At 41.4% G+C, this 27941-nt stretch overlaps 1 protein-coding gene and 1 long non-coding RNA gene across 6 annotated transcripts, besides 1 other annotated feature; one reads left to right on the top strand and one right to left on the bottom strand.

Annotated features, from left to right (window-relative positions):
* Positions 1-1203: 1203 nt before the first annotated feature.
* On the bottom strand, positions 1204-5987 carry vvl (ventral veins lacking). 5 transcript variants are annotated; one of them, NM_079224.5, is made up of 1 exon: positions 1608-5987. In NM_079224.5, exon 1 carries the CDS (start codon positions 5317-5319, stop codon positions 4036-4038), a length of 1284 nt encoding a protein of 427 aa, NP_523948.1. In that variant the 5' UTR covers positions 5320-5987; the 3' UTR covers positions 1608-4035. The 5 variants fall into 2 exon arrangements, with proteins under 5 accessions (NP_001286957.1, NP_523948.1, NP_001163355.2 ...); NM_001300028.1 differs by having other exon boundaries at positions 1204-5987.
* A 3052-nt stretch (positions 5988-9039) lies between these two features.
* lncRNA:CR45759 (long non-coding RNA:CR45759) lies at positions 9040-9485 on the top strand. Its single transcript, NR_124821.1, has one exon. It is a non-coding gene; the product is annotated as a long non-coding RNA:CR45759 (long non-coding RNA).
* A 3532-nt stretch (positions 9486-13017) lies between these two features.
* Positions 13018-14966: a mobile genetic element.
* Positions 14967-27941: the final 12975 nt, after the last annotated feature.

Below are 27941 nucleotides of genomic sequence, written 5' to 3'. Positions count from 1 at the left end.
TAATTTTCATTTTTATTTTTCATTTTCCGTACGCTTTATTGAAACATTATAAACCACGCGCGCCAAGAGTTCAATTTCAACAAAAATAACAACCGATATTTTCGTTTTGTTTAAACGGCATTATTGCCGTCGCATAAATATAAATCATTGCACTTGCGCTTCTGTACAATATATATTATTGTTATTATTTGTTATTTGTTACTGTTATTGTTTTTGGGGCAGTTGTTGTTTATATATTTAAGCCTAAAACTGGCTTTCAATTATGCGAATTTATTTCGCACACAAAAGCGAGTGAGAGGGCTCGGGTTATACGAGTATGTATGTATATGTATTTTTCGGGCTGATGCAATTTTTATGCAGAATTACTAACCAATAGCATTTCGGCACAAAATTGTTAATCAGCATCCAATGAAATATGCATTTAAATTATAAATTAAATGTTAAAAGCGTGCGGTACATTAGATGACAATAAGGCGGCCAGGGGGCAATGTGCAGGTGGAATGAGACGACTTTAATGGTATTTCATGAATTTGTTTTTCATTTTTGGAAACAACTTAAATTGTTAAAAATTTAAGGACTTAAACATAATACTAATACCTTGACGAATTGGGAAGTTTTGAATGATTTCTGCAAACGAAAAATACACCCAACTTATTTCGTAAATTAAATTGACCGCGTAAATCTGGCAAATTGTCACTTTAATCGCCTTTCGATTGACGTCGGTGCTCTTTTTGTTTTGTTCAACGATTGCGCATTGACCAGGGACAAACAGAGATCCATCAGGTGCTTCCAGCAGCACTTAAGGCCTTATAAAAGGGTAATTTCACGAAATGCCACGCTTTTTAATGGCAACTTTCATTAACGAGCGGTATTACTCGATCTGCGAGTTGTGTTGTTAGTTAATTGCCAATTGCTCCCTCTCTGACGTAGGCAATCACATTATAATGTGCCCACTTAATTATTTAATGGCTTTTCGAACACTTTAAGCAAACAAACGAAATTAATAATACACGCAATTATCGCGATTTCATCGATATAAACGCCCTATCGTAACCAGCATCTGCAAAAGGTGGCCGTAAAACTCCTGTAAAACTGTCAAAACCAACGACTCATAAACTTCACAACCAAAAAGCGGACGAAAGTAAATGCAAATAAATGATGCCGCTAATTAAATAATAATAAAAGGACGGTGCGTTTTTTTTTCGAATAATATTCTTTTTTATTTGTTTTTTTTTAAGAGTTTTTTTTTGCTTTTCAGTTTTTTCTTCTTGGTTTTCCTCGGTGTGTGGGTGTGTGTATGTGTAGGTGGAAATGCACCGCTTTGTTGACTTTGCTGTTGCATATATATGTACGTCTATATAATTTATTATACAGTTGAGGGCATGGCTTAATCTTAAATATTCGGCTTCGCTTCTCTCGCTCTTACAGCATAGTTTTCAACATACCAAAACAAAGTACACTAAACAAAAATTTCGTTAGATTCTATAATATATAAAGTTACACCAAAGGATAAGGTTTGATTTTCTTTTTAGGTTTTTGTATAAGAAAATAGAAAAAGTAGACATAAATGTAAACGTATATCAAAAAACACAAAGATGATTTTTTTTACACAATTTTCGTTTATTTTTGTTTTTGAAATAATTTCAAGTTTGTCGTTTAGCATTTAGTTTGCCTTTTGTTTTAATGTACATCAATTAATATATTACAATTTAGCATTTGTGGTATTTGATTATTATTGGTTTGTTTAAATTTTAAGATTTAGCTATATTCATTTTTGTTTTCCATTCGATTTCCTTTTGCTTATATAGAAAGTACAGTACTAAGTAACTAAACTTCACGTGCCTATTCATTAAAAATTACCGCCTAAAAATTAAAATTTATATTTTGTAAATGTTGTTTATTTTTTTTTCGCTTGTGGTTGTATTTTTAATGATTTTTCTCTTAGGGGGGCTTATTAAAAAATCTACAATTGCATTTAAAGCTAAAAAATATGACTTAACTGTAAGTTTTTATTTACAGATGTTTTGGGGTTTTCTCATATTTTACTTAATCCTTCCTTCATCTCGTATTTTTGTTTACTTCGCCGCGCGTTAAATTCTACGTTTTTCTTTTTCTGTTTTACGTTCTGTTCGTTTATAGATGTTTTAGAGTACAATCTACTGGCTATATATATATAATATATATAAACACGGCTTGCTTAAGAACCTAGACCCTATCTAGAACCCACCGAGTTCTCCCACCGCTGCCTTCTTTCTCATTGAGCCTTTTTTTTACTTGATCTAAACGGCGACAAAGTGTTGAACGAAAAAATATTTTGTGGACTTTTGGGCATGGAAACATTTACCTTGCTTATGGAGAGCAGCTGAGGAATTTGTTTTCTTTGCTTGTCTTTTTTGGTTTCTTTAACACTTGGGTCGCACTTTTAACTAGTTTCTCTGTTTTTTTTATTTTCATTTAGTTTAATTTTTTAGCATTTAGTTTTTAGGTTAAAACAACATCACTTGGTTTCACGTTTGATTTGAATTGCGTGTTTCTTTCGCTTTTATACAAAGGAAATGTTTCGTTTACATTTTAATTTAGTTAATTTGATTTAATTTAAGCAAGTTTTTCAAACTTTAAAACAAACTAAAATGGTGGATGGCAGCCTCCCCATCTTCTCCACCTCCTCCACTCCCTGCTCCTATTTAAGCTGAAGTTTAACACAGATTAATGCACTGGTAAAAAAGATGATTTCTCAACCTCATCGACGGACCTCATCTTATTTCTATTCTTTAAAGATTTGCATACAGTCGAGCTTGTCTAACGTGGAACTCAATATGGTTCATATTGTTTAAGTATATATGTTTAAAATGATTTTTTTCAGTCGCCAATTTAGTAACAGATTTTAAGAACACTGTGAAATGCTATTTTCAAATTTTAAAAAACCTCAAAACACCGCAGAAATAAAATATTGAAAAATTTCAAAAATATTCTTATGACTTACGAAATATTCTGAAATGCTCACAGCTAGTTAAATTTTAGATAGCTACTTTTGCGATCATTCGAATCGAACCAACTGAGTTCGCGTTAGAGAAGTTCGACTGTACGATTCTAGGGCTGCTCCCGCTTGAAATGCGGCCACCCATTCGACGCCGAATCCTAGGAGGACTCATAGCCGAACCAGGCGGCCGACGAATGCTATTCGCCACCCGCTCCGCCCGCCCCGCCAAAGCTGTTAAAGTGCCGTACCGCTCCCGGTGCCGCCGCCGCTCCAAACTGCAGACTCAACTCGAAGAGTCGGCGGGCGTGGAGCTGCTGCTGCTGCTGCTGGTGGTGGTGGTGCTGCTGGTGATGGTGGTGCTGATAGTGGTGGTGCTGGTGCAGCGGATTCAGATTGAGATGGCCACCAAGCACCGAGGATGCGGATCCGGCCGGCGAGGCGGAACTGGGCGGCTGGAGTGGCAGGCCACTGTTGCTGCCGGCACCCGGTGACAATTGGGAGTTGCTGCTGGTGCCGCCGACGGTCTGCTGCTGCGAGTGCTGCAACTGATCGCTCGTGTGGAACAGGTGCGGATGGTGGGCGGGATTCAGGTGCGGATGCTGGTGCGGATGCGGATGCGGGTGGTGCGGATGCTGGTAGCGCATGGGATCCATGTACATGGCGGCTGCTGCAGCGGCTGCTATGCTGGATGCCTGCTGTTGTTGCTGTTGCTGCTGGTGGTGTTTAACTTGCTCCTCGTTGTTATTGTTATTATTGTTATTGTTGGTGCTGCTATTGTTGTTGTTATTATTATTATTATTGTTGTTAGCCTGATTGCCAGCGGAGGAGCTGCCCAGCGGACTCTGCGGCGACATCACCTGGCTGGTCATCGTAGCCGATGATCCCGCACTGGAGGATGGTGTATTCGGTGTGTGCTGCTGCTGCTGATGTTGCTGCTGTTGCTGGTGTTGCTGCTGCTGCTGTTGCTGCTGCTGCTGTTGCTGCTGGCTTAGACTATTGAGGGATGCAGGAGTGGACGCAGCTGCAGCTGAGTTCGACTCCTGGATTTCTGATTGCTAGTGGGCCGCCAACTGATGCGCCGCTACCGCCGAGGATTGCATATTCTGTGGGCTCAGCATGGGCGGACTGTGCGAGTGGGAGTGTGTGCCCATCGGACTGCCGTGCATATCGTGATGCGGATGATAGCCACCATGATGCATATGGCCCGGCGGCATGCCGTCCATCATGTCGCCGCCGAGCGTATTTGGCGGCGTCATGCGCTTCTCCTTCTGCCGCCGATTGCAGAACCACACGCGTACCACCTCCTTCTCCAGCTGCAAGGAGTCGGCCAACGAGGTTATCTCCTGGGCGGATGGCTTCGGCTGCTTGTGGAAGTGCTGCTCCAGTGCCCCCTTCACGCTCACCTCGATGCTGGTGCGTTTCTTGCGCTTACGCCCCTGAGCGGCGATCTTGTCAATGGACGTGGGTGAACCCGTTGTGGAGTCCGCCTCCTCCAGCCACTTCTGCAGCAGCGGCTTCAGCTTGCACATGTTCTTGAAGCTCAGCTGCAGTGCCTCGAATCTGCAGATGGTCGTCTGGGAGAACACATTGCCATAGAGAGTGCCCAGTGCCAGGCCCACATCGGCCTGGGTAAAGCCCAGCTTGATTCGGCGCTGCTTGAACTGCTTGGCAAAGGCCTCCAGATCATCGGACGTGGGAGTGTCCTCCTCGCCGCCGCTTATGGCATCCCGATCGCCGCCGCCCATGTGATGGTGTATGTGCAGCTGTGGCGATTCCCCGCGCAGCGTATGATGCAGTGGCGCCACACTCTGATGATGGGCCGCTGCAACCGCATGGGCCGGATGATGGAGCATTCCGTTCATGGCATGATGGTACTGCAACGGTGACCCGCCCGTTGGCGCATAGTGTCCCGCATGGGGGGCATGCCAGGCGGCATGGGGCGAGGCCATGCCCTGTTGGATGCGCGTCTGCTGCGAGAGATGCGACATCTCCTGCTTGACGGTATCAGCGGCCGAGGCAACGGCAGCGGCGGCGGGCAGATGGTGCGTATGATGGGTTTGCATCCACGGATCCGGATGGAGGGCACTCCATGAGCCCAACCCGGAACCGGAACCCAATCCAAGTCCGCCACCATTGCCCTGGCCATTGGGCGATGGCGACGAGGGCAACTGATGGTGGGCAGCTGCCGCGGCAGCGGCATGATGATGATGATGGTGCTGCATGTACTTCATTTCACCGGCATCAGCCGCCGAGCGCGGCGACGAGGTGTGATAGCCACCGCCTCCGAGGGCCATGTCCAGATCACCGCTCGGCGGCGTCATGTACGAGGTCGCGGCCATCCCCACCGCTCTGGGGCTGTTCAGGCCCTCCACGCTGGCGGGGTAGGGCTCCAAGTTGGGGCTCAGTTTAACGACTTTGTACACCGATCGATCGAAAGGAAGACCAGGGTCCCTATGCTCATTCCACTCGAACCGTGAGGCAACCGTCTTGACGTCTTTTACGGGCAACGTGGCAGGCGCAAAAATATTCTATTTCGCTTATTTTGTTTTTTTTTGGGTTCGACGTTTGCTTTTTTGGGGGCGTGGCCCTCGAACGCGTTCAACAAGTTTATTTCAGCTTTGGGTTAAGTAAAAAATCCGACGGCAATTTGCTTGGGGTTTCACGTTTATTTAGCTTGACTAGCGTTGAGCTAACTGCGTTTTATTTGGTTATTTATTTAGATTTTTTTATTTTCGAATTTCATTTAGCACTTCTAACACTTGGCACTTTTTGTGGCGATTTTTCGCAACGATTTAAATCATCGATAGAACTCAGTGGTCAGAACGCAGAACTCTGATATTCAGATACAGATTGAGATTTCTCGAATGTGTGTTTCTACTGGGTTGCTTGACCGATTCGATGCCGATTGAGATTTGAGATTGTGTGTTGTGAGATTTGAGCAGTCAAGACAGCCGAGAGCCCAGGGAAAATTCACGTGCAGACTCGTAGAGCTATCGAAGTGAACTAACGTCATGTCTCGCACCGCAGCTCTACGTTGAGCGCTCTCGACGCTCGGCGGTACGTCACACCGATACGTTTACGCACACCAACGAGCGCAGTACGCACACACACCCCGGCGAGCGAAACCAGTTTGTCCGCTGGCCTTCCAGCGTTCCATGTGTGCGAGCAGCACCGCCATTGGTGCGGCAAGCGAGATAGACGCTCTACCGAGCAACTGGAAGGGAGACTTGCGCTCTATTGGGCTCGCTGTATTCCAGCGTTACGCCCCCAAAACCAACAAAAACAAAAAAAATATATGAGATGAAAAAATAATACCAGAGCCGGCTCTACGAAGTTCCCTCAGTGCATTCCCATGCAGAGTGACATTTTTAATTGCCCAGTGCCCAGTGCGAGCGAGAGAGGGCGAGAGATGATATGAACGGCGACGGCGCATCTCTCGATTTCTTCGAGTCCAGCTATCGGGAACACAGGGATTACACGTAGTGCCATCTCCCAGTTGGAGCTTTTGCGTCCAGGACTTCTCTCTCCCGTTCGGGGAGCTTTGTTTCAGTTCCTTGCAGCTCCTTGGCCAGACAACTTTTCCCTTGGCTTTGTGAGTGTGTGTGTTTGTTTGGGAGGGGGGACATCTGGAGTGGTTGCCATTGCGATTTGAAGAACATATTACTAACGTGGCGTAGAAAAGGAATTAAACAAATAAACAGTTTAAATATTTAACTATTTATCGTTCATCCAAAAAAGTGTGCATAGTAAAAATATTTAAGAGCAAATAATATTTGATTATCAATATGAAAAATAAATAAATCTTGAACTTGAATTTGGACAATTCAAATTTCGCTGAATTCTGTTGAAAATATTTTTTATATAGACCGTGTCCCATTAAATATTTAACCAATGTGTTATATAAGAAAATCTTATTTGTATTTTTTCAGTTTATAATATGTGTGAGTGAAGCTTAATTAAATTAAAGAAAGTAAATTAGTGTTTAGTATGAAATGATATTTAAAATTTTCGTTTAAAAAAATAACCATTTTACCGATGAATATTTTATAATTTTCTTTTTCATATGCATATAAGTTTCGTTTGGCTGCCTACATAAAATATACCTTTCTTTTCCACCTTGATATCTTTCTTTTGCTCATTGTGTTTGTGACTGTGTTTTGACTGCTTTACAGTTAAATTATGTTTCACTGACAAAAGATATTGATTCACTTCATCCGTCAGTTTCATTGATTCTATGATCAGTTTTGCGAAATTAATGCGAAACTAGCGATACATTTGCATAGCTAAAGGAATTGCCATCGTTAAAGTTATCATTGGAATACTGACTTTTGTTTCTGGCTGTGCAGTTTTAAAGTTTTTTGATTTAGCGGAGCGTTATGGGACAATGCGAAGAATCAAATGAAAAATATCCGTAAAAGTTTATGTTTCCTAAAACAATGAATGAATGAAACTCTGCACACAATCAATGGAAATCTATTTCGCCTTCAAAGCCAATTGCCGTCAAATGTATATATGCAGACATAAAATAGCTTATTTAACCAAATTTACCTTTCTAAAAAAAAAATTACTTATTATTTTCCCACTATTTCCCTTAAATATGTCAACATATATTCAGAATTTTCCCACTTAAAAAATATATTTAATTAATGCATAAAATGTTCAAAGCTACCCTCTCATATATTTTCTCATTTAATAAATCCTGGCACACATAACTAGCCCAAGAATCCCATAAACACCCACCACAAAATACTTAGCATAGTTTTAGACCCCTTTGAGGCAGGTCAAGAGCTCAATCAAAAAATTATGCAAACTAAGGTCATCCAGCCGAGCAGACGCAAGCCAGACAAGTTCGAGCGTATTTGCATGAAATTTGTTTACGTTTTTTTTTCCATGACCATATCCTTTGGCCACGCACTTGGGCATAATTAATAAGCCAAGCGTTTCCAACCCAAAAACCCCAGTGACAAAATAAAGTCACAGTCATTGTTGGTCCTTAGACAAAAATTTACATGATAATTAGGTGGCGGCGCTAAATAACAACAGCGAGTGAGTAAAAAACAAAAAACAAAAAAAAAACGCTGGTATTTAAATTTCAAATGTCGAAGCGAAGGAAGAAATCCTGTTTCTGCTGGCCATCCTCCCTCGGTGATTCTGTCACTTTTTTCTGCTTTACGTTTTTTTGTCCATATGCTAAATGCGCACGCGCCGCGTTTTTGGTTTTTGTGGCCAGCAAAGGACTTGTTGCATAATTATGCGCCGCATGCGAGTAAATAAAAAACGATGCGATGGTAAAAAATGAGCAGGAAAATATACATATATATATACAACTAAGCGCTGCGTTTATGAATGGAAGATATCTCGTGGCGGCCGCGTCCACGGCGCCGTTGATTTGGATGATAATGAGCTCGATTAGCATTTCGGCTGCATTTTTATATGGCCATCTACCATCTACCCGTCTCCTTCTCCGGTCGGCTGTCTCTATCTCACACCTCGTTTTCGGGCCGCACTTGTTTATAATTATTAGCATAATTTTCTTTCTTATTTTGCATTAATTTGCCATCCCGACCGGCAAACGAGTGCGAGTGCGAGCGAGAGCCGAAAACCTCAACGTCTGCTTTGGTAATTAAAGTGCCATAATTTCCGAATCAAAACATATAAACTGGTCTGCTTTTGATCGCTTTGTTTATCGCGCAATACAATTAATGCACACTCGCTCACACACTCGATAAGTATGCGAATCTCTATATTTGTGGGGGGAAATAAAACACGTCGACTAATTTGTGGCAAATGCAAAGTAATTTTATCGGTTTAAGCTGTATTTAATGCATTTGAACAGGATTTTCGGCATGAAGAGCATTATTTTATTGCATATGCCACTCGGCACAGTGGGTGTATATCTTTAAGTGTTAGTCGTAACTCTAATTTAAAAAAGGCAATTAAAAGCAAATTAATAAAAGCTATAAACAAACAAAGAAGTTTTAGCTTGGGCACAAGTTAATGTGTTCTAAAATTAATATGTAACCTTAACTAAAGACAGAAAATCCATAAGCCATCTAATCATTTGAAACATGATTCCCTTCAACCATTAACAGATAATACGATCTCCTTTTTTGAACGTTAACCCTTAGAAGCCCAGTTGATTTGATAGGTAACCCAAGGAGAATCGATTAAAACTCTCGCATTCAATTAATCCCTACCTTGTCCTACCTACATCATCTTCAAAGTAAATTTCATGCAAATAATCCTAGCATCGTCCTCCCAACCCCTTGCCATCCTTTCCATCCTTCACCCCAACCCCATTTCCGGATCTATCTATTTTGCTCATTTGCAAACAAACGTTTCATTAGAGAGACACATCGAAGGCATCATCATCAGCTGCAATCCATTTGCGTAAAAAGAAGAAGCCTCGGACAACTCGTTACCATATGCCCAACTCTCGATTATTTTTTGCGCGCCAAAAAAAAAAAATAGCGGAGAGACAAGCACTTAAGAAAACAACAGGATGGTGAGGAAGTCCTGAAGACGAGGCCGCCGAAGAAGACAACCCTTGAGCAACCCTTTATTACGCTTTTCGGCAAGGTCAACTATCTATCCGTGTAGGCAAATTGCATATAGGCAAATCCGAATCTCCCGTGGATGCAACCCAACCATTTATCATTTTCTTTCGTTTTCTTTTTTTTTGTTTCGTGTGGCCCTTCTGCAATTTCAATTTTTGCAATTTTGCATGCAGCGGCCGTTAAAAAAGTCTCTGGTATGCAATCAGGGCGCTTATCCTTTGGGTCTTCGGCCCGAATCCTTTCACTTTCGCTACCTACGAACCAACACAAGCTGGCAGAGCAATTCAGAAGTAGAGTTTGCCAAAATTCCAGCACACACACGCACATCCTTGCTGTCATATGCAAATTAGCACAGCCAAAATAGAAAATTTCTGCGTCCCGCCAAAAAAACACAGACCAGCAGCAACAAAAAACATAAAGTAAAAATGCGAACGGAGCACAAAATGGCAATTGTTATCGAAAAGGGTAGAAGAACGACCCATCGCCCCGTTTTCGGTTTAAATGCATTTTTGGTGCGCCTCATTGGCTTTTGGCATTGAAGCCCGACGCCCAACTGTCAATGAGACCGCGCAAAGGGCAAATATGCAAATTAGTTAGCATTTTTTCCCTTTTATTTATTAACTAATTTATCTCTGCGGCGCTGTGACACGTCCCATAGGCAGAGCGAACCCGTCAGGGTCGTGAATTATTGGCGAACGACATAGAGGAGGTACGAAAAAGCGTTGCAACACCTGGACACAATTTTTTTCCAACTTTTTTTTTTGCCTTTATGTGGGGTAAGCGTTGCTTTCAACGCTCGTTAAGTAGTTAAGTAGGTTATGATAAAGCCGATTAAAGAAGAACAGTTCAAAAAGGCCTTAACTTTACTAGGGTAAATTTAAAAGCATGAACATGTATAAATGTTAACTTAAAAATCAAAAATCCAAAATTCGCTGAGAAATATATTAATAAGTTATAAACAATATTACCCATCATATAAACAATATATTTATGTTTACATCATAAAATCAAATCAATTTTCATTTTAAAACCCAAACACTGCATTTGCTTAACTCACTTTCGAGATTAGAGTTTAATAGTTTGGATTTTGGTTTCGTTATTTGGGAAAACTCCAGCTAATGAGAAAATCTAGAAAAATAAATAATTCATTAAGGCGTTAAATCTCCATAAACTTCACTTTTGTGTGCTGTCCTCTCACTTTCAATCGGCTTGAAATGCAAACCAAAGCACTCAGTCACTGAAAACCCAACCCAAGAATGATGGCTGGAAAATGGAAAATGTATGAAAATTAAAACTCTGTTCACACCCACCGAAGTGGCGACAGGAAATTCAACGAAATACCTACAAGCCGGGCGGCAAAAAGGGAAAAACATATGTCAATAAAAATCTCTTTTCATGGAACATTTGCATAATGCAGTCAAAAGGGCAACGCGTTCTCCGACTCTTCCTTTTCCTGTGCCCAGGTGACTGGGACTTCAAACAGTGCCCAAACTTGCAAACTATGGCACAACTACGGCACGCATGTTGGTTGCTTTCCTTCGAAAAACAGAAAAACTGAAAAAAAAACGATTGCGTCAAACGATATCCATCGCATTTCAAGGGGTCGTGGCCTTTTAGGCCCAGGGGTGCATATCATTAGCGACAAAAACAGTGGCACACATTTTCCGACTGACACTTTTTTCCTGGCACACCAAATGCCTCCTGGCACATCAAAGGCCAATCAACTCGTCCAATTGTTTTTATGCCCCGAGTTCTTAGTGTTTTCGGTTCTTATAGGAAGCGGAAGTGAACCCTTCTAACCCCTGACTTAGCCTTTCCACGAACCATCTGCCCAAGGGGTGGGTTTTTCTACAGTGGTGAGTTTCCTCTGACCTTGCCATAAAAATTGCAAATTAAAAAGTTTCGCTTGAAATGAAAGACTGTTTAAAGTTTATATTTAATAATATTTTAATGTTGTTAGATTTTGATGAAGAGCAGAATCAGTTTTACATTTATGTTTTCAGTCTACCAGGTAGGTATTTAAAACAAACAAAAATAATCCTTCATTTTTACATAATTTCTGTTTTTATTTACAACTCTGGTTAAATGAATTTTAATTGAACCATAAACGCCATTTTTATTTCGTAAGTCACACGCGCCACGCCGAACCAAATTGCGCAGAAATTGCAAATCGCCCATAAGGCATAAATGAAATTTTTATAATCGAAACGATTGCCGAAAAACGCCCGAAAGTTGCGCATGCGCCGAATATTGTGTTTTTGCCGCTGCGACCGAAATTGCTTATACTGTTACTGTTATTGTTATTAACTTTAGCTGACAGTGACAGGAGCGAAAAACTTAAAAAAAAACGTTGTGCCGACAAAGACTTGACGCCCTGACGTGACATGGTCAACTTTTATATTTATTTTTATTTTGGCGTGGAGATGTGGTCAGGAGTTCTTTGATCTGCGGGCGACTGACGGAGGTGGATATAGCACGTGCAGAAAACCTCAGCCGGCGATGGTATCTACTGAACCACTATCCTCCAGAGATGTGGCAAAAATCAAAAGACTTCGGACACAAACGCGTTTTCATTGAAACCGCTTTGAGCGCGATGCTTTACACCTGATAACCGACCAAAAAAGTAAGGCGAAATAAAACGCAAAAAAAATGGAGTAGTCTTTCTTTCCATTGAGACCGCCACAGGACTGTGATGTAATCAGACTCTCAACCCCCCCGCGCTCCAGCGATTTGCCGTACGTGATATTGTTAAAAGCTTTTAATTGAAGTCATCTTCTTGCTCAAAACAGGTAGCTGCCCCCAAAGAGTTGTCTTCTTCTGCTGCCATCGATGTCGAGCATTTTTATGATTAAACTAATTTTTCTTTCCCCCATATAGCAGGTGATGGTTCCCCGAGCTCTCCCGATATCCCGCCATTCCTGTGCGTCCCTCTAGCCAAGTTATTTTAATAAACTGCGCGACGTGCCGAGCATTCTGAAATGCGATCAGTTTCAATTTTATTATTGCCGCTGCTGCGGTTGCTTCTGCTTTTCAGCATTTCTGCTTTTAGATTATGTAGTTCCAGCACTTGTAAGTGTTGTTAGAAGCCAGCCCCGAAGAGGAGTGCCCCGGACACGGCTGACCAGGCCCAACGTGCTCATTTAACAGTAGCCAGCAAACGTTCACATTTCCCTGTTGTTTGTACCTCTTTGTATAATAATTTAAAGCGGCGTAAAAATATTTTAATGATAAGATATAATGGGCGTTCAGCTAGCTGAGGCGCTTCGCTTTTGGCCAAGTCAAACAAGGCGTTTAGAAGGGCCTTTAAAGTTGAAGACCGGCGCGGGCTAGGAATTTTAACTTTGGTTTGGCTAATAACATAATAAAAACCCTTCGAAACGATGCGAGAGATTTGATCCGACAATTGTATAACATGATTTGAGTTATTCAAATTTCTTGCATACCTCACGGTGCACTAAAGTTATGAAATTATGTTGCAGTAACCAAACTACATCAAAACTAATCGCGAAATCGAGCGGCTGGTATTAGATAAACGACGCCTACGAAGGGATTGGCAGTCTAATAGATCACCAATTACTAAGCACATGCTTAAGATAGCCACACGCAGGCTTACCAATGCTCTCAAACAAGAGGAAAAAAACAGCCAACGTTCATATATCGAGCAACTCTCTCCCACCAGCACTAAGTACCCTCTTTGGAGAGCTCACAGAAACCTAAAGACTCCAATAGCGCCAATTATGCCACTCCGAAGTCCCTCTGGCACCTGGTTTCGAAGTGATGAAGAAAGAGCCAGTGCTTTCGCTGACCATTTACAAAATGTATTCCGACCAAATCCCTCTACCAACACATTTATTCTCCCTCCTTTAATAGCAGCCAATCTAGATCCTCAAGAACCCTTTGAATTCCGACCATGTGAACTAGCAAAGGTTATCAAAGAGCAACTGAACCCAAGAAAATCGCCTGGCTACGACCTAATAACTCCAAGAATGCTCATTGAACTCCCAAAGTGTGCTATTCTTCACATCTGCCTGTTGTTCAACGCAATCGCCAAGCTTGGATACTTCCCTCAAAAATGGAAAAAGTCGACCATAGTAATGATTCCAAAGCCAGGAAAAGATAAAACGCAGCCATCATCATATAGACCGATAAGCTTACTAACATGTCCTTCAAAGCTGTTTGAAAAAATGCTACTCCTTCGGATTAGCCCTCATCTTAGAATAAACAACACACTTCCAACACATCAATTTGGCTTTAGAGAAAAACATGGAACCATCGAACAGGTCAACCGAATCACGTCAGAAATTCGTACTGCTTTTGAACATCGAGAATACTGCACAGCCATTTTTCTAGACGTCGCGCAGGCATTTGACAGAGTGTGGCTCGATGGACTTTTGTTTAAAATAATCAAGCTGTTGCCCCAAAACACACATAAGCTACTGAAGTCATACCTATATAACAGAGTGTTTGCAATAAGATGCGATACAAGCACTTCACGCGATTGCGCAATCGAAGCTGGAGTGCCGCAAGGCAGTGTACTGGGTCCAATCTTATACACCCTGTATACGGCGGATTTCCCCATAGACTACAATCTAACAACCTCCACGTTCGCTGATGATACCGCGATACTCAGTCGCTCGAAATGCCCAATAAAAGCCACGGCACTCCTATCCCGACACTTAACATCTGTAGAACGATGGCTTGCCGACTGGAGAATTTCAATAAATGTTCAAAAATGCAAGCAGGTTACCTTTACCTTAAACAAACAAACATGCCCACCACTGGTCTTGAATAACATATGCATTCCACAAGCCGACGAGGTAACATATCTGGGAGTTCATCTGGACAGGCGGCTCACTTGGCGCAAACATATAGAAGCCAAATCGAAACATCTTAAACTTAAAGCAAGGAACCTCCACTGGCTCATAAATGCTCGCTCTCCACTTAGTCTGGAGTTCAAAGCTCTTCTATACAACTCCGTCTTAAAACCTATCTGGACTTATGGCTCCGAGCTGTGGGGCAACGCATCCAGAAGTAACATAGACATTATTCAGCGAGCACAGTCAAGAATTCTGAGAATTATCACTGGAGCGCCGTGGTACCTTCGAAACGAAAACATACACAGAGACCTAAAAATCAAATTAGTAATCGAAGTAATAGCTGAGAAAAAAACGAAGTATAACGAAAAGCTGACCACCCATACAAATCCCCTCGCAAGAAAACTAATCCGAGTATGCAGTCAAAGCCGGCTGCACCGCAACGACCTCCCAGCCCAGCAATAAACTTATTAGGGCATTAATGAAAAAAAAAAACTATCACTAAGTGAAAGTTAATTAAGTTAGATTAAGATTTGAACACTTATTGTTAGTCTCTTAACACAAAGGGAAGATTCAATAAATAATAAAAAATTAATAAAAAAAAAAAAAAAAAAAAATGTTGCAGTTAATGGAATTCTTACAAATACAAATGAATACAAAATTGGAAAGTTTTATATTTGTAGCATTAAGATTTATTTGTGCTATTTTTCTTGCAAACCTTCCTCTTTAAAAACACCATCTATTATGACCCTTTTTAAAAAAATGTTTGCAGTTATTGTAGGCAACCTGTACGAAGCTTATTTATTTTCCAATCCTTACCCCCTGAAATAATTTATGCGCTGCAATGACACTTGCTCATGACCTTATCGACGTCGTCATCGTCATTGCAGTTGGGCCCGGACTTTGGCAACAACTTTGGCCAGCGGCATACATATTTTTTTTTTTTGGGTTTTTGTTTTTGCTGTGGCCAGACCTAAGCGAAAAACCAATAACAACAATTAAGCACATATACACGACCATGCACAACAACAAAGAGCACTGTGTTGCCATGAATTGTATTGTTGCCATTTTTCTTTATGGTTTTATGCGTTTTGGCATAGAGTTCCAGCCAGAGTCGAAGGAGAGTTGGATATTGAGCAAATAAATCAATTTATTTCAATTATAATTATAGGCTTGAGTGCAGGCCGAACCAGAGAGACTCCACTACTCACTGCATCCTTTTGCAGTTTTTTATTTTTTCGTTCGCCTGCGGGTAATGTTTTTTTCCCCCCTCTTTTTTTTTACTGGGAGCGCGCGTGGCCAACTGCTCATTACTTTTGTGGCCGCACACGCCCCGTTTTGGTTATTGAGGCGTAGTTTTGGCCAATTGTTGAAAAATGAAATGGTCTGGCACATAGTTATGCCCCGATATCGGATCGGCATCTCCCTCGCTTCTGGCTAGGCATTCGTATGTTACATGGAGATGTAAGAATTCCATTTTTGATTTTAATCAATAGAATCGCCGGTTATTTATACGCCAGCGCTACTTCACAACTTTATTTGAATGCCCCAGGGTTTGCTCTTTGAGCCCTCGATTCGGTGGGTTTTTTCCTCATTCGGCAAGGTTGCAAATTATATGCATTACGCATACGCAGCGGGGAAGTCCTCCTGCTCCCAACTGCAGTGGCTTACGTTTTGTAAATTAACTTATAAGTGAAGCTCAGAAAAACAGGCTGCACCGATGAGTGCGATAAGTAAGCGGAATTACCGATGGATTTAAACAACTTATTATAAGGTAGGCTCAGAAATAAATAAAAAAGAGTTTTAGACGTGTTAAATAAAAAATATTAATTCAAACCTTATTTAATTGGGTGACAAATACAAATACGTATGTAAACAAATATATAAATATATAAATATCATATATCTAGCCTTTACCTTCTGACATTTAGTAACCTTTAAGAAAAAGTCAAAGGCAATCTGGAATCTTAATCTGGAAACTGTACTGCACCTGCTATCCGCCAGTTGTCAACGCCAGTAGCTCGGGTAGCCCAGTCTTCAGAAATAGTTGTGGCAGTTCCATATCTAAATATACAAACGTACAGATACCGGCTGGGATGCCTTGCCAACCTGTCTCACATTTCAAAATACATAATTAAGTATGCACAGCGAGTTTGTTAGATAAAAATCTTAAAAACCCTTAAAAAGCTTTAAGCGCCTAAGACACACACACACGCTGGAAATTATTCACTCGTATGGGGCGGGCAAAAGAGACAAACCGAGGAGGCAATACTTGATGGATAACTTGATAGGTATCAGAAGAGTTTTTCTCTTTCTGTTGGTGACTTTTTGGTCGTTTTTTTCGTATCAGAGCACAAAACAAGCTAGAAATACAACAACTATCACGTATGCGATGTATGATACGAAAACACTTTGGCGACAATCATGGGAACGATTTTTTTTTTTGGATTTGTGTGCGTCGCTAGCTGCGACCATTAAAATGACCAAACCCAAAGAAGAGGTCAGACCGATAACGAGCGAAAGCTAAAAAGGCAGTTAAGACGGCCTGGCACCTGATGGTCGTTTTAGCCGATTTGTAACAGAAAGCTTTCACATGTGTGTCCAAAAAAAAACTGAAAAGCAAACCCAGCCGATGCCCGGCGACCAATCAACGACTGAAATCGATAAAGTTTCCCAATGCCAGGGAGACACAGAAGAAACTTAATTAAAAGGTCTCTGTTAATGTTGTTAATTTGAAAATATTGTCCAAGGAAACGACCTGACATACCAGCACACAGACACACACACCAGATGAGGCTCTCGAAATCAGACAAAAGACGTTATAAAATCGTAGAAGAAACGCCATAAAAAACGGCAGCCAACAGCATCAACTAATTTTATGGCCCCCGCATTTTGTGTCTGCGTTGACAGACATCTCGGCGGGATCGCATCCCCTCCGGTTTACCACCTGGTTAATCAGGCCCAAAACGCAGTTGATCAACAATTTCAGCCTGATGACAAACAAGTTCGTTGCCCAACGCATTTGCTCTAAATATTCGCCTAGCAGCAGCGTTAACACCAAAAACCTTTTTCAATAACAAGTTCGTTGCCTAAGTCTTTTGTTTTAATTTTACTCGTATTCAGTTAAATGAAGCAGAATATTTTAAAATATACTTCTCTGTTTTTCTCAACAAAGAAAAAGAAATACTACGTTGCTTTTTTTATTTATGATAAACATTTTCAAAGAATTATATTTATAATATAGTTTTGGGGAATTTGTTTGGATAATTTCTTGGTAAGCACTTAAAAGACAAAATTTATTTAAAGTTAATATTAAATAGCTACCCGTCAAATGTGAGTAGCTCATGTTTTTTCCTTTCCCACTTCAATTAAAGTCTAAATATATGAGAGCGACCACCGCTCTAAAAATGCACACATCGCATACAAATTACGCCCATTTGGCCTTAACCAAAACGAAAATTTCACTGAATTTTCAATGCGACAACCGATTTCCTCAATCAAAACGAAGACATTGAAAATTAAGTCCCCTGCCCACGACCGCCTTCCCTTAATAATGTTAATAATCAGGCATATAGACGAAGTTAAAGAGTTGCACCACCAGCAACGAACAACAACAAAAATGAGCCGTGATGCAGGTGGTTTTGGGGTGGGTGAACGGTTGGGTGTAAGTGGATGGGGCCAATTGCGATTGCTGCGTGGCCTCCGTTTCATTTTTATATATATGTATATGTACATAAATATATGTGTGTATACAATTTTTGTTGGTACGCCCGAATGGCGTTGCACGCACACATGAAGAGATGGATACACACGCACTAGCAATGTAACTTCAACCTTCAATTGTTGTTGGCGGTTGTCACGAAACGTTATTCGTGCGGCGGCCATGCGAGTTCACTGCCTCCCCGCACTGCGCTTGTGTGAGTAGCTTTTGGTGCTTTTCACATACAGTGAAGCCTCGGAAGGGGAACCAAGCCAAGTTAGCTCAGAAACTTATAGTTTGCAGAATGTTTAAAATGTAGTTTATATTTAATTGTGCTACAACTACTTTTGAACCTAACTGGGGAGCATACAAACTCCCACTAGTCAAAAATCTGATACTATAAGACTACCTAATACTTGTCCACATAAACGAATATTTAAAAAGTTCCTTCTTTTTCGCTTTGACTGTACATAACCACATTGTATAATGGTGTTGTCCATTTGCCGTTCGCTTTGGTTTTATTGCTCTTCGCCGCATTCGTGGCTATAACAAATAACAACAGCAACAATCACAGTGAGCTCCTCACCATGGCGGCCATATTAACATGGCTTAGAGTACAGTTTGCACCTGCAGCTAAGGCGGGACGGACTGAAAAAAAAAACAAAATATCGGTATCTGCTCAAAACTTTTACGACAGAGAATCTATTGGTGTGTACTGCACGTGATTGAATCGAATCGGAGAAGGAGAACCACAAACAAAAACACTGAAAAATTGCGTTGGTTTTTTCGGGGGCAAATTAGAAAACCCGCTCACGATCAAAGCCAACTACAAGAACACAACCAGCAACAAGCTAACAAGCACAACTGGGCGAATCGCAGAATTGTAGTAAAAATTTCCAAGCCTCGGGCCTGCTAATTGGGCAAGTCAATAATAACAATAAATGTATTGATTTTTCTTCTTTTTTTTTTTGGCAATTTGTCGGCTGTCAACACTCAATCATATCAACAAATATTTATGGTCGGCTCTTTTTATATCGCAACTTTTGAACAATAAATACTTTGCATTCCTTTTAATTTGTTCAACTTCTTGTAATGCCTGCCAACCTAAAATATAGTAATTAACAGGAGGTAAACTAAAAAAGAGAGAAGCTTCCATTGCTGTTTAATTGCCAAGGCACATGCAAGTGTAGGAGGAGGGGGAGTGGACTCATCACGGTGAGAAAACCCATCAACTTGGCTAGCTGACATGCAATTATAATTTCTTTATATATATTTTTGTGTTTGTGTGGATTAATCCAAAACAATGAGGGGCTCACACAATAAATTCATTAGTTATTGTCTAATTGGCGCATATAACGAAGGCAATTTCGAATGCTCAATGGGCATGGGGGGGATTACATTTGAGGTGTCTGCTGTTATATATAAAGCAGGTTGAAGGAACTTTCGATAACAGATTAAGGCACTTTTTTCCTTTACTCTAGTACATTTTACTTGATTTTGTGAACGTTACCCACATAATTGATTCATTACTTCCTTTAGTGATCCGTTTTTTGTTGGCTTGATTTCATGACAATAACCCACACACGGCAATTAATTTGGGGAGAGCTTGTTGCCATTTTACGATCGTCATCAAAAGCAGACAGGCTTCCTCTATAACTCGCTGTATTCCCGCCCTAATCCAACAACAAAATTTAACGACTGCCATCAAACTCCCAACATTTGACGCTGATTCTGTGATTATACTCAGATCATGAAATTAACATCAGCCTGATAAAGAAATAAGTCGGTGGTTAGTCGGCAGTCGAAAGGCTTATCGCAGAAGATTGCACTTAGATAAGATTTAACTGCCAGGCCCATTTTCCGCTCTTTAAAAGTGTTAATATCCTGCCTAATATGCGAAAAGAGTGAAAACATTGTGCGATAAAATTTAACGAAATTCATTTGGACCGCAGCTTAACGATTGCCCTCCCACCGATAAATATTCATGAACTCAAGTGTTGTATTCATGAACAAATCTCGCGTTTGGCTGAAAATAGTTCTTATGATCATCTTCCTTCTGTGGCGTTGGCATTGGGCGTGACTCGCTTAGAAGTCAATTAAAAAGCGGAAGTTTTTGTGTTTCATTTCAGATAGCAAATGTCCACGCCCTTGACAGACATTCCAGCTGCATAAATCAGAGCTCCGCGATCCAAGCTGGCTAATAACAGCAATTGTTGTCAATTTGCCACAAAAGCAGGCGCGAAAAATGCAGACATAATTCCGTTGTTGCTGTCGTTAAGCTTCGAACACACCCTGACAATTGGCTGAATTTAAATTGTTTATAAAAATAGAATATGTCCCAAAACACGCGTCACATACTCACACTCGCGCGCACAACCGAAAAATGCAGCTCACCCTGGCTGCCTGGCTGGCAAGTTCGTGCCTTAAGTCTTTCGTTTTGGCCACGGTGACAATGAAAGCCTAGGATAGCCGCCTGCATTTTCTGTTCCGTCGCTGTCGCGCCACAAGCATGCAAAATGCCATTAACAATTTGCGCACATAATGCCAAGGCAGCCGCACAACAACAAAATCTGTTCCACGCACAACTCAAAAGACCAAAAATAAAACCACAAAAAAAACTGTCTACAAGAGTTTTGAATTTATTTATGTCAGCAATTATTTTATTTATATTGTCATTGCACACATGCACACACTGTCGCTTTACATTGTCCGCTTCGCCATTCTGATTTCGCAGTCAAAATATGTTTGCAACTCATGATGTGCTACCAGTTTTCAGCATTTCTGCCGCTTCTGATGTTGCGGTTGCCTGTGGGGCTACTGGTTTTCTGGCGACTGCCTTTGAGCAGTAAATTGTACGGAATATGTGGAGGAGTGCTATTTTCTTCCAGACCTAAATATTAAAAACAAAATTAAAACCAAATATTTTAATTATAATACTAACAAAGTGTAATTCCGATATTAAATAGTTAAAACTTTTGTTGACGCCTCCACAGAACATATTCAAAAGAAACTCAGATACGTCAGCGAAGACGACGCCACACCAAATAATACCAATTCTCCAACGTCACCTCTTTTGGCAGCCTCAATTCCTGCGACCCAACCAAACAGCAGTAGCCCCCAGTACACGGCAGTCCGTCAATTGTCGGCGACAAATAAATTTTTGAAGCGAAACACCAAAATATAAAAATAAACACACAAAACCCAACTAAAACGCAACCACAAAAATCGCATTTCAAATTCAAAACGCGATTTTTGCCGAGGTTAAACTATTTTATCATTGTCACAAACGGAATTTTTCACCAGCGATCGGATCGTTTTGGACGCCTGTTCCTCGCCCTTGCTGCCACGCCCACCGACGACCCTCTTTCACCGCAGCCCCCATTTCAGCCAGTGCGTGCGAAAACGCAGCTAAAAAATTGAGCAAAAAAAAACCGCACACTGATTGTACGTTTTAGGGCGTTTTCTGGCCACGGTTTTCATTCTTTTCTTGGCCCTCTTTTATTTTCCTTATGGCCTCCTCATAAGTTTTGCGTACGCATCAGGACGGCCGCGGGGGGCTGAACTTGGTTTATATCTCTTCATTTGAGCGGACCGGCCAGTTATTTATTGTATTTTATATGCTTGCTGTTGTTGCTGTTTAATTGAAGGCCAAGAGCTGCCGCATTGCTGCATGCATGGCAAACATGTCCTGGTTGCTGCTGTTGCTGCGGTTGCTACTGCAGTTGCTGCTACTGCTGCTGCTGCGATTTCTGCTGCTGCGTTGCTGTTGTCGCCCCTCCGCAACTGATGGCCACTGGCCAGACATGCCCTTATTTGCGCTGCCAGCCAAAACGTCCAGTGCATAAATTATATATGTCAACAACACAAATTTTTCGCTAAATACCCTTGATATTTGGTTACGGCTGGCTGCATTGTTTGTTTCCAAGATCGATTTTGAGCGCTGAATAGCAATTTTATACAACACATTTATTCTATTACATTTTATAGAGTTTTCTATATTTTTTAGAAATTAAAAAGTGCAGATACAAACATAATACAACATAAAACTAATGCAAAACGTTCAAAAATGTACCTGAAACTTTGAAATAGATTTTCAATTAAGTTTTCGAATGTGAAAAAAAAAGATTTCCGTTTGTGCCTGAAATAAATTCAAGAATTCCGAAACTGTAACTGTGAAAATTAGTGCTTTTACGGAAGCGGATAAGTCAGATTTTAACATTTTACCCTTCAAAACTGAATTGAATTCTCATACTACCTGCAAAGGATTGTATTTTTATTATATGCGATCTTTATTCAGCGAATCTGTTTCACTGGAAGCAAAATCGAAAACGGCGACAAGGGCATTCCTTCTTCGGTACCTTGATGAAAACCTTCTCCCACCGCCGACGACGCAACTCGATTTTCATTTTGGCATTGGCTGTTTTTGATTTGGGACTGACTGACTGACAGTTTCTGTTGTTTTCTGATATATGTAAGCGCGGTACAGAAACAATTTGGTTTCTACATATTTTATATATATGTATGTATATACGAGTGCTCCTCAACGGGGAAAAGGAGGACTTGCGCAACTTGGGGCGAACCACTTAGAATATTGTAGCAATTGTATTTGACATCCATAAAACATGCGATCGATTGGCCTCTTTAGGCGGGTAGCTCGCAGATCATGCAAATAGCTTGGGTCGAGATCAATTATAAATGCAATAGCCGCCGTTGATAAACATAACTCGGACGCGGCGGTGCCAAATACAGTGGAGATCCCCAAAGACAGACAGACCGGAGCGGGTATAGTCGATAAGAATCTTGGGTCTGGCCCAGAGCGTTTATATAAGCAGCCAGCATCCGTAGAACGCGATCGAAGTGACAGACATCGATCAACGAGGCGACCAGCGACATTAACGCTGCATAAATTGCCATAAATTACATCAAACAGACTGTGCGAGTTGAGATAGAAACCGAAACCGAAACTTAAACCAAAAATGAAACCCCAACCCAAGCCCGATGTCAGATCCAATCCCAAAATCCCAGGACCGAAACTCCACGCATTGTGTGGGTATGATCGTAACAGAGATATGCGCTCTGCTGTTTTGTAATGCGATAAAACCCGAAAAAGTCAGCATTTAAACCAAAAATAGGTTTTTTTCGCCACTCCAACTGATGGAACACCCCAAAGACAGATCCAACACATCGGGCATATCCCAGAGCGCTAACCAGATACGCATCATCGTTTGGCTAAATGCTTACCCAGTTTGGGCTTATCCTTACCCCCCCCCCCTCCTCCAAGTACCCCTTTTCTCATCCCAAAAAAAACGTAGATCGATATGTTAAAAATTGCGATTAAATGCGTCGAGCTGAGACATTGTGAACAAAAAAAACTTTGATTGACACAGCCTTTGTGCTGCAATTGGATTGTAGAAGAAACCCGCCGAGTGACAAAGGTACTGGTGGGAGTTCTCAAATGGCTATTGTAAGGGGAACGATCCTTAAGGATGATGGCAGGATACGATGGAATGCTACTAGGGTTAATGAACTTACTACCTGCAAAGGAGCAAAAGATTTTTATCTCATCACACCCTTCAATGTTATAATGTATATATTTATATTTGTTTGCCTTGACCATTGAATTTGTTTCTATAGTCAAATCTAAGTATTGCCCAAAATGGAATAATCGCATCATAAACGCTTCATAAACATGTGCAGATATTTGAATTGTAATGCAAATGACACAAGACACAGCTCGCAGCGCGGAAAATCAAAATCAAGTCGAGAAACAAAAACGGACTTGGCAGGCAACAGGCATAAAAGTCGTGATACTAACAAATTTCATTAATGTACAACAGCGGCAACAAGTTGCGGCAGGCAGGCAGGCAAACTCGCTCGATGATCCGATCCTCATCCGAATTGGAAGCCCCATCTTCATCCGCATCCACGGCCACATCCCCGAACTGCGAAATCTGCAGGCGATTCCATCCATTCATAAAACGAAGCGCACTCAGCTCCGCAGACAGACAACAAACACTAAGCGCATTGCATGATTTTGCATAATTTTATGCAAATTTACGCTGCGAGACGATCGGCGGTGCGCAGAACCACCGCCCCCCCCCCTCCATTTTTTTTCAGTTTTTTAACATTTTGAGCGGGCGTTGGGGCGTGGCAATCGCCATGTCTACGACAACATGATATATGCCACATGATGTGGCCCACGATGCGGCGAACAGTAGCAATTGCTTTTGTTGTACAAGGACACGATTATGGAACGTCCAGGATACGAATTCAGTGGGCTTTTATATTCTTTAAAAAGCTACGATCTTCACACAATTTATGCAAAGTGCAAAACGTGGCAGCCAAAAGTAGATTTCTGCATTTTTCTTTTGTCTTCCTTCAGTGTTTTGTTTTCTTTATAAATAATTTTTTGGCCAAAAAGCATGGACAAAATCACTGACCGTTCCGTTTCAAGGCAAGTCGAATCTTAGAGTTGACAACGATATTCAATTTATGGCTTTAAAAATATTGTTTAAAGCATAACCACTAACGGAAGTGTACTTTAGCTGGGGGCAGCAGTAGGTTTCAAGTTCTCGGTAAAAGAAGCCAAAAACCCACACACAAAAAAAAGAGCACAGTGGAGCCTGCAATTAATGTAATAATAAATGTCATGCTCTATTCACGTTTTTAAATAATTAAAAGCACTTCTAATAGTGGCTTAGTTTCTAAGAGGCATAGCAAATACAAATCAATAATATTGAGTTGAGATATTTATTCCATAAAGCACCACTGTACATAATGGAGGATCCCTCGTTGTCTGTTCCTGCGAATTGGGCCTGCAGCGGTGCCTCCGGTGGCTCAGTGGTGCCATGGTGGTGCAGTGGTTGTGTGGAGGCCGCCCGTCATCCAATGTCAAGTTGGAGCGATGGACGGACGAGGACGAAGAGGGAGGACGAGCTGCCTTCTGGCTCTAATCAGATTCAGATGTCGTCGAAAAATGCGCGACGCGCTGGCCATTTTAGCCAGCATCGCGTAACACGGTAGTTGGGCCAACTTAGGGCTCCTCGGCTGCCCTCCGTTTCTGTTTCAGTTTCTGATTCTGATTCCAGTGGCATGCAGCTGAAGCTGAAGCTTGAGCTGAAGAAGAATGACGAAGTCATAGCCGAGATGCGTCAATTTTAGATTCAACAAAAATGATTGCAATGCATGTTGGGCCCGGATTCCGTCCTGGATGGATTCAGGATTGAGGAGACGAGATGAGACGAGACGAACAACCAGTTTGGTGGCACAGACCGACCGTCTGTCAGGGGCAACTTGTGAAATGCCAATTTATTCGTTAGCAAATATTGCATCTGATAGAACGGACCCCGAATGAAGGCTGGCTGGCTTTGGCATTGGCTCTGGTTGTGGTTCTGGGTCTGGGTCTTACTGGGTCTTTTCGGGCCTGAACCCGAACTCCAGGCCTCTGATTTCGATTTCGAGTGGCAGTGCAACATATGCAGACATGACTGCCAGGATCTCGGGACTCTCGGGTCTTCTTGGCTACTGAATCATGTGTAAAAATCTTAAGTGCAAACAATTGTACGCGTTTATCGTGTCTCTGGGGCGACGACCACCATTGAAGCTCCATCGGAAAACACAGGAGTCGAACAGAAAGGGCAGTGGAGTTGGTCTTTTTGGGCGGACAGCGGAAGAGCCCAGGAAGAGATTCCGTTTAATTAAGCTTGCTGATTCTTTAGGCGGTTTTTGTTCTCTCGTCGTTTTTTATTTTATTTTATTTTATTTTTTTGAGTAAAAATTGGTTTAAGCACTTTTTGGAAAGCCCTTAAGGTGGTACATCGATCCGATCGATCGGCTCAGTTTTGCCAAAAATATCCATCAAATTGATCAATGCTCATAAATCAAATGCGGATGCCATGGCGAGTATTATAAAAGTTTGACTCGCTTTTACTGGAAATTGCCCGCAAGAGGGCCTGGCTGTCTGAAATTAGTTTTGCCCTTGCCTTTTTTCGTTTGCCTGATGCGTCCGTTATGGCGACGCACGCTGACCCAATAATTACGACCCCCTCCTCAATCCACACCTAACCAGCCATCCAGCCAGCATTCGGTCCATTTCGGCATCCATCCATCCATCCATCCTCCCGAGAAATTGAGAGTGAAACTCAAGCGCAGACATTCTATGCGATACATTTATGTTGGTATTTTCGGAAAGCCCGCGGCATGTTGAACATTTTTGCTTATCAGTAAGATACAGCCTTAGGTTTTTCATGTTACCGGATACTCTGCAAACAGCTTTGGGGGATTTTTATTTTATCGAAATATAAAAATGTATTAATTCTTTCTGTTCTTCATACAATGAAAAATATATAACTTTATTATAATATATTTTATGATCATTAGAACTAAATTCATATTTAGTGGCAAATAATTGCAATCATTAATCGAATAAATTCCAGCTTGTGTACAAGCTTTTCTCTTTCTAAGAGTATCAAACCTTTTACTTTTAAATCTGTACATCCCATCTAAGACTTCGCTCTTAACTAATGTTCCAAATGACTGACTAAAATATAATTTTGTGATTGCTGGCTATATAGCACGCGTCACACACGCAGCTAAAATTATAAAGCCGCTTAAAGTGGTTGCGTTATATAGGAAGATTTTGGGAGAAGTTTGGACCGCGGGCGAATGTCACACCACGCGATAAGCAGGGGGTTTTGGATAGACGTCTAGACGTCTTCTAGAGGCTGAGATTAGAGATTGGTATTAGGAATTTGGTGTTTTTGGCTTTTTGGATTTTTCGATTTCTGATTTCGGTTTCAACCTGACCGGGCTAATCAATTTTAAATGTGTTTTTGCGTGTCAATCGCTTGTTTGCGTGTGCGACTTTTATTGATATGCTTTTTGGTCTTTTGATTGTTGCCAAGGCATTTTGGTTAATAATTATTACCTGACTCGACTTGGCTTGCCTTGAAGTCAGTCCTCCATCTCCTCGCTGATAGTTTCTCGGTTTCTCGATTGTTTTTCTGAGTGAAATTCATTTGATTTATTGCACAAATTATGGAGACAGCGAGCTAGCTAGCTGGCCAGGTCTATTGGCCATTATGCAAGACAACAACCTGAAGCGGTGGCAAGCGACAACTATAACTATGTATAACCACGATGAGCTGGGCAGTTGCCTTTACACTTGTCTCTGTCTCTTTGGCGCATTTTTACAAATTTGGCACGGCTGCCCATAAAAATTGGTTCGAATAAAAAAGTGTGAAACTGCAAATGGCGTCGCCTTGGTTAGACGAGTTCTTGACTCGATTTGGCATACCAACGATTAGCATAGTTTTCTGTTCAGTCAGATAGCTATATGTATATACTCTATACAGCTGCAACATTGTATCTAACGATAGATATATCAACTGCAATTCGGGGCGGCCAAGGGGGCGTGGCCCAGCCGCACGCGTTGCAACGGAAGTCCAGCTCATTTGGCCAGCGAAAGAAATCGAAAAACGCGGCGCGAGCGGAAGGGATTTCTTTTTTAAACGCATCCTGGACACACGTTCGAGGACAACTTCATTGATATATGGTTTGTTTTTCCTCCTTTTTTTTAGACCCATCCAAACTTCCTGTGTGCAGCCTTTTGTTTGCCAGCAAACGGCCAACGAAAAAGTGTAATAAATATTCTCGAATTTTATTCCGGCAAATGGTGGGGGGGGGTTTCGTTTTATGAACTTGTCTAACCATTTTCGAGCACGCCCAGCTACCACCAGCCATTAAAAATATATAAGAAGTATTTTCAATAATTAAAAACGAGTTGCTTTTTATCGATTCATAACCCCCCCCCCCTAAAACAAATAATAAATAAGACCAATAAAACCCTACAAGGAACTACGTAAAGCTGTTCAATATTATGAATCAGGTCT

Source organism: Drosophila melanogaster, chromosome 3L (genome assembly GCF_000001215.4).
Source record: "Drosophila melanogaster chromosome 3L".
Classification (NCBI taxonomy): Eukaryota; Metazoa; Arthropoda; class Insecta; order Diptera; family Drosophilidae; genus Drosophila; species Drosophila melanogaster.
Note: the sequence above shows the minus strand (reverse complement) of the source record. Positions and strands in the feature narration are given on the sequence as shown.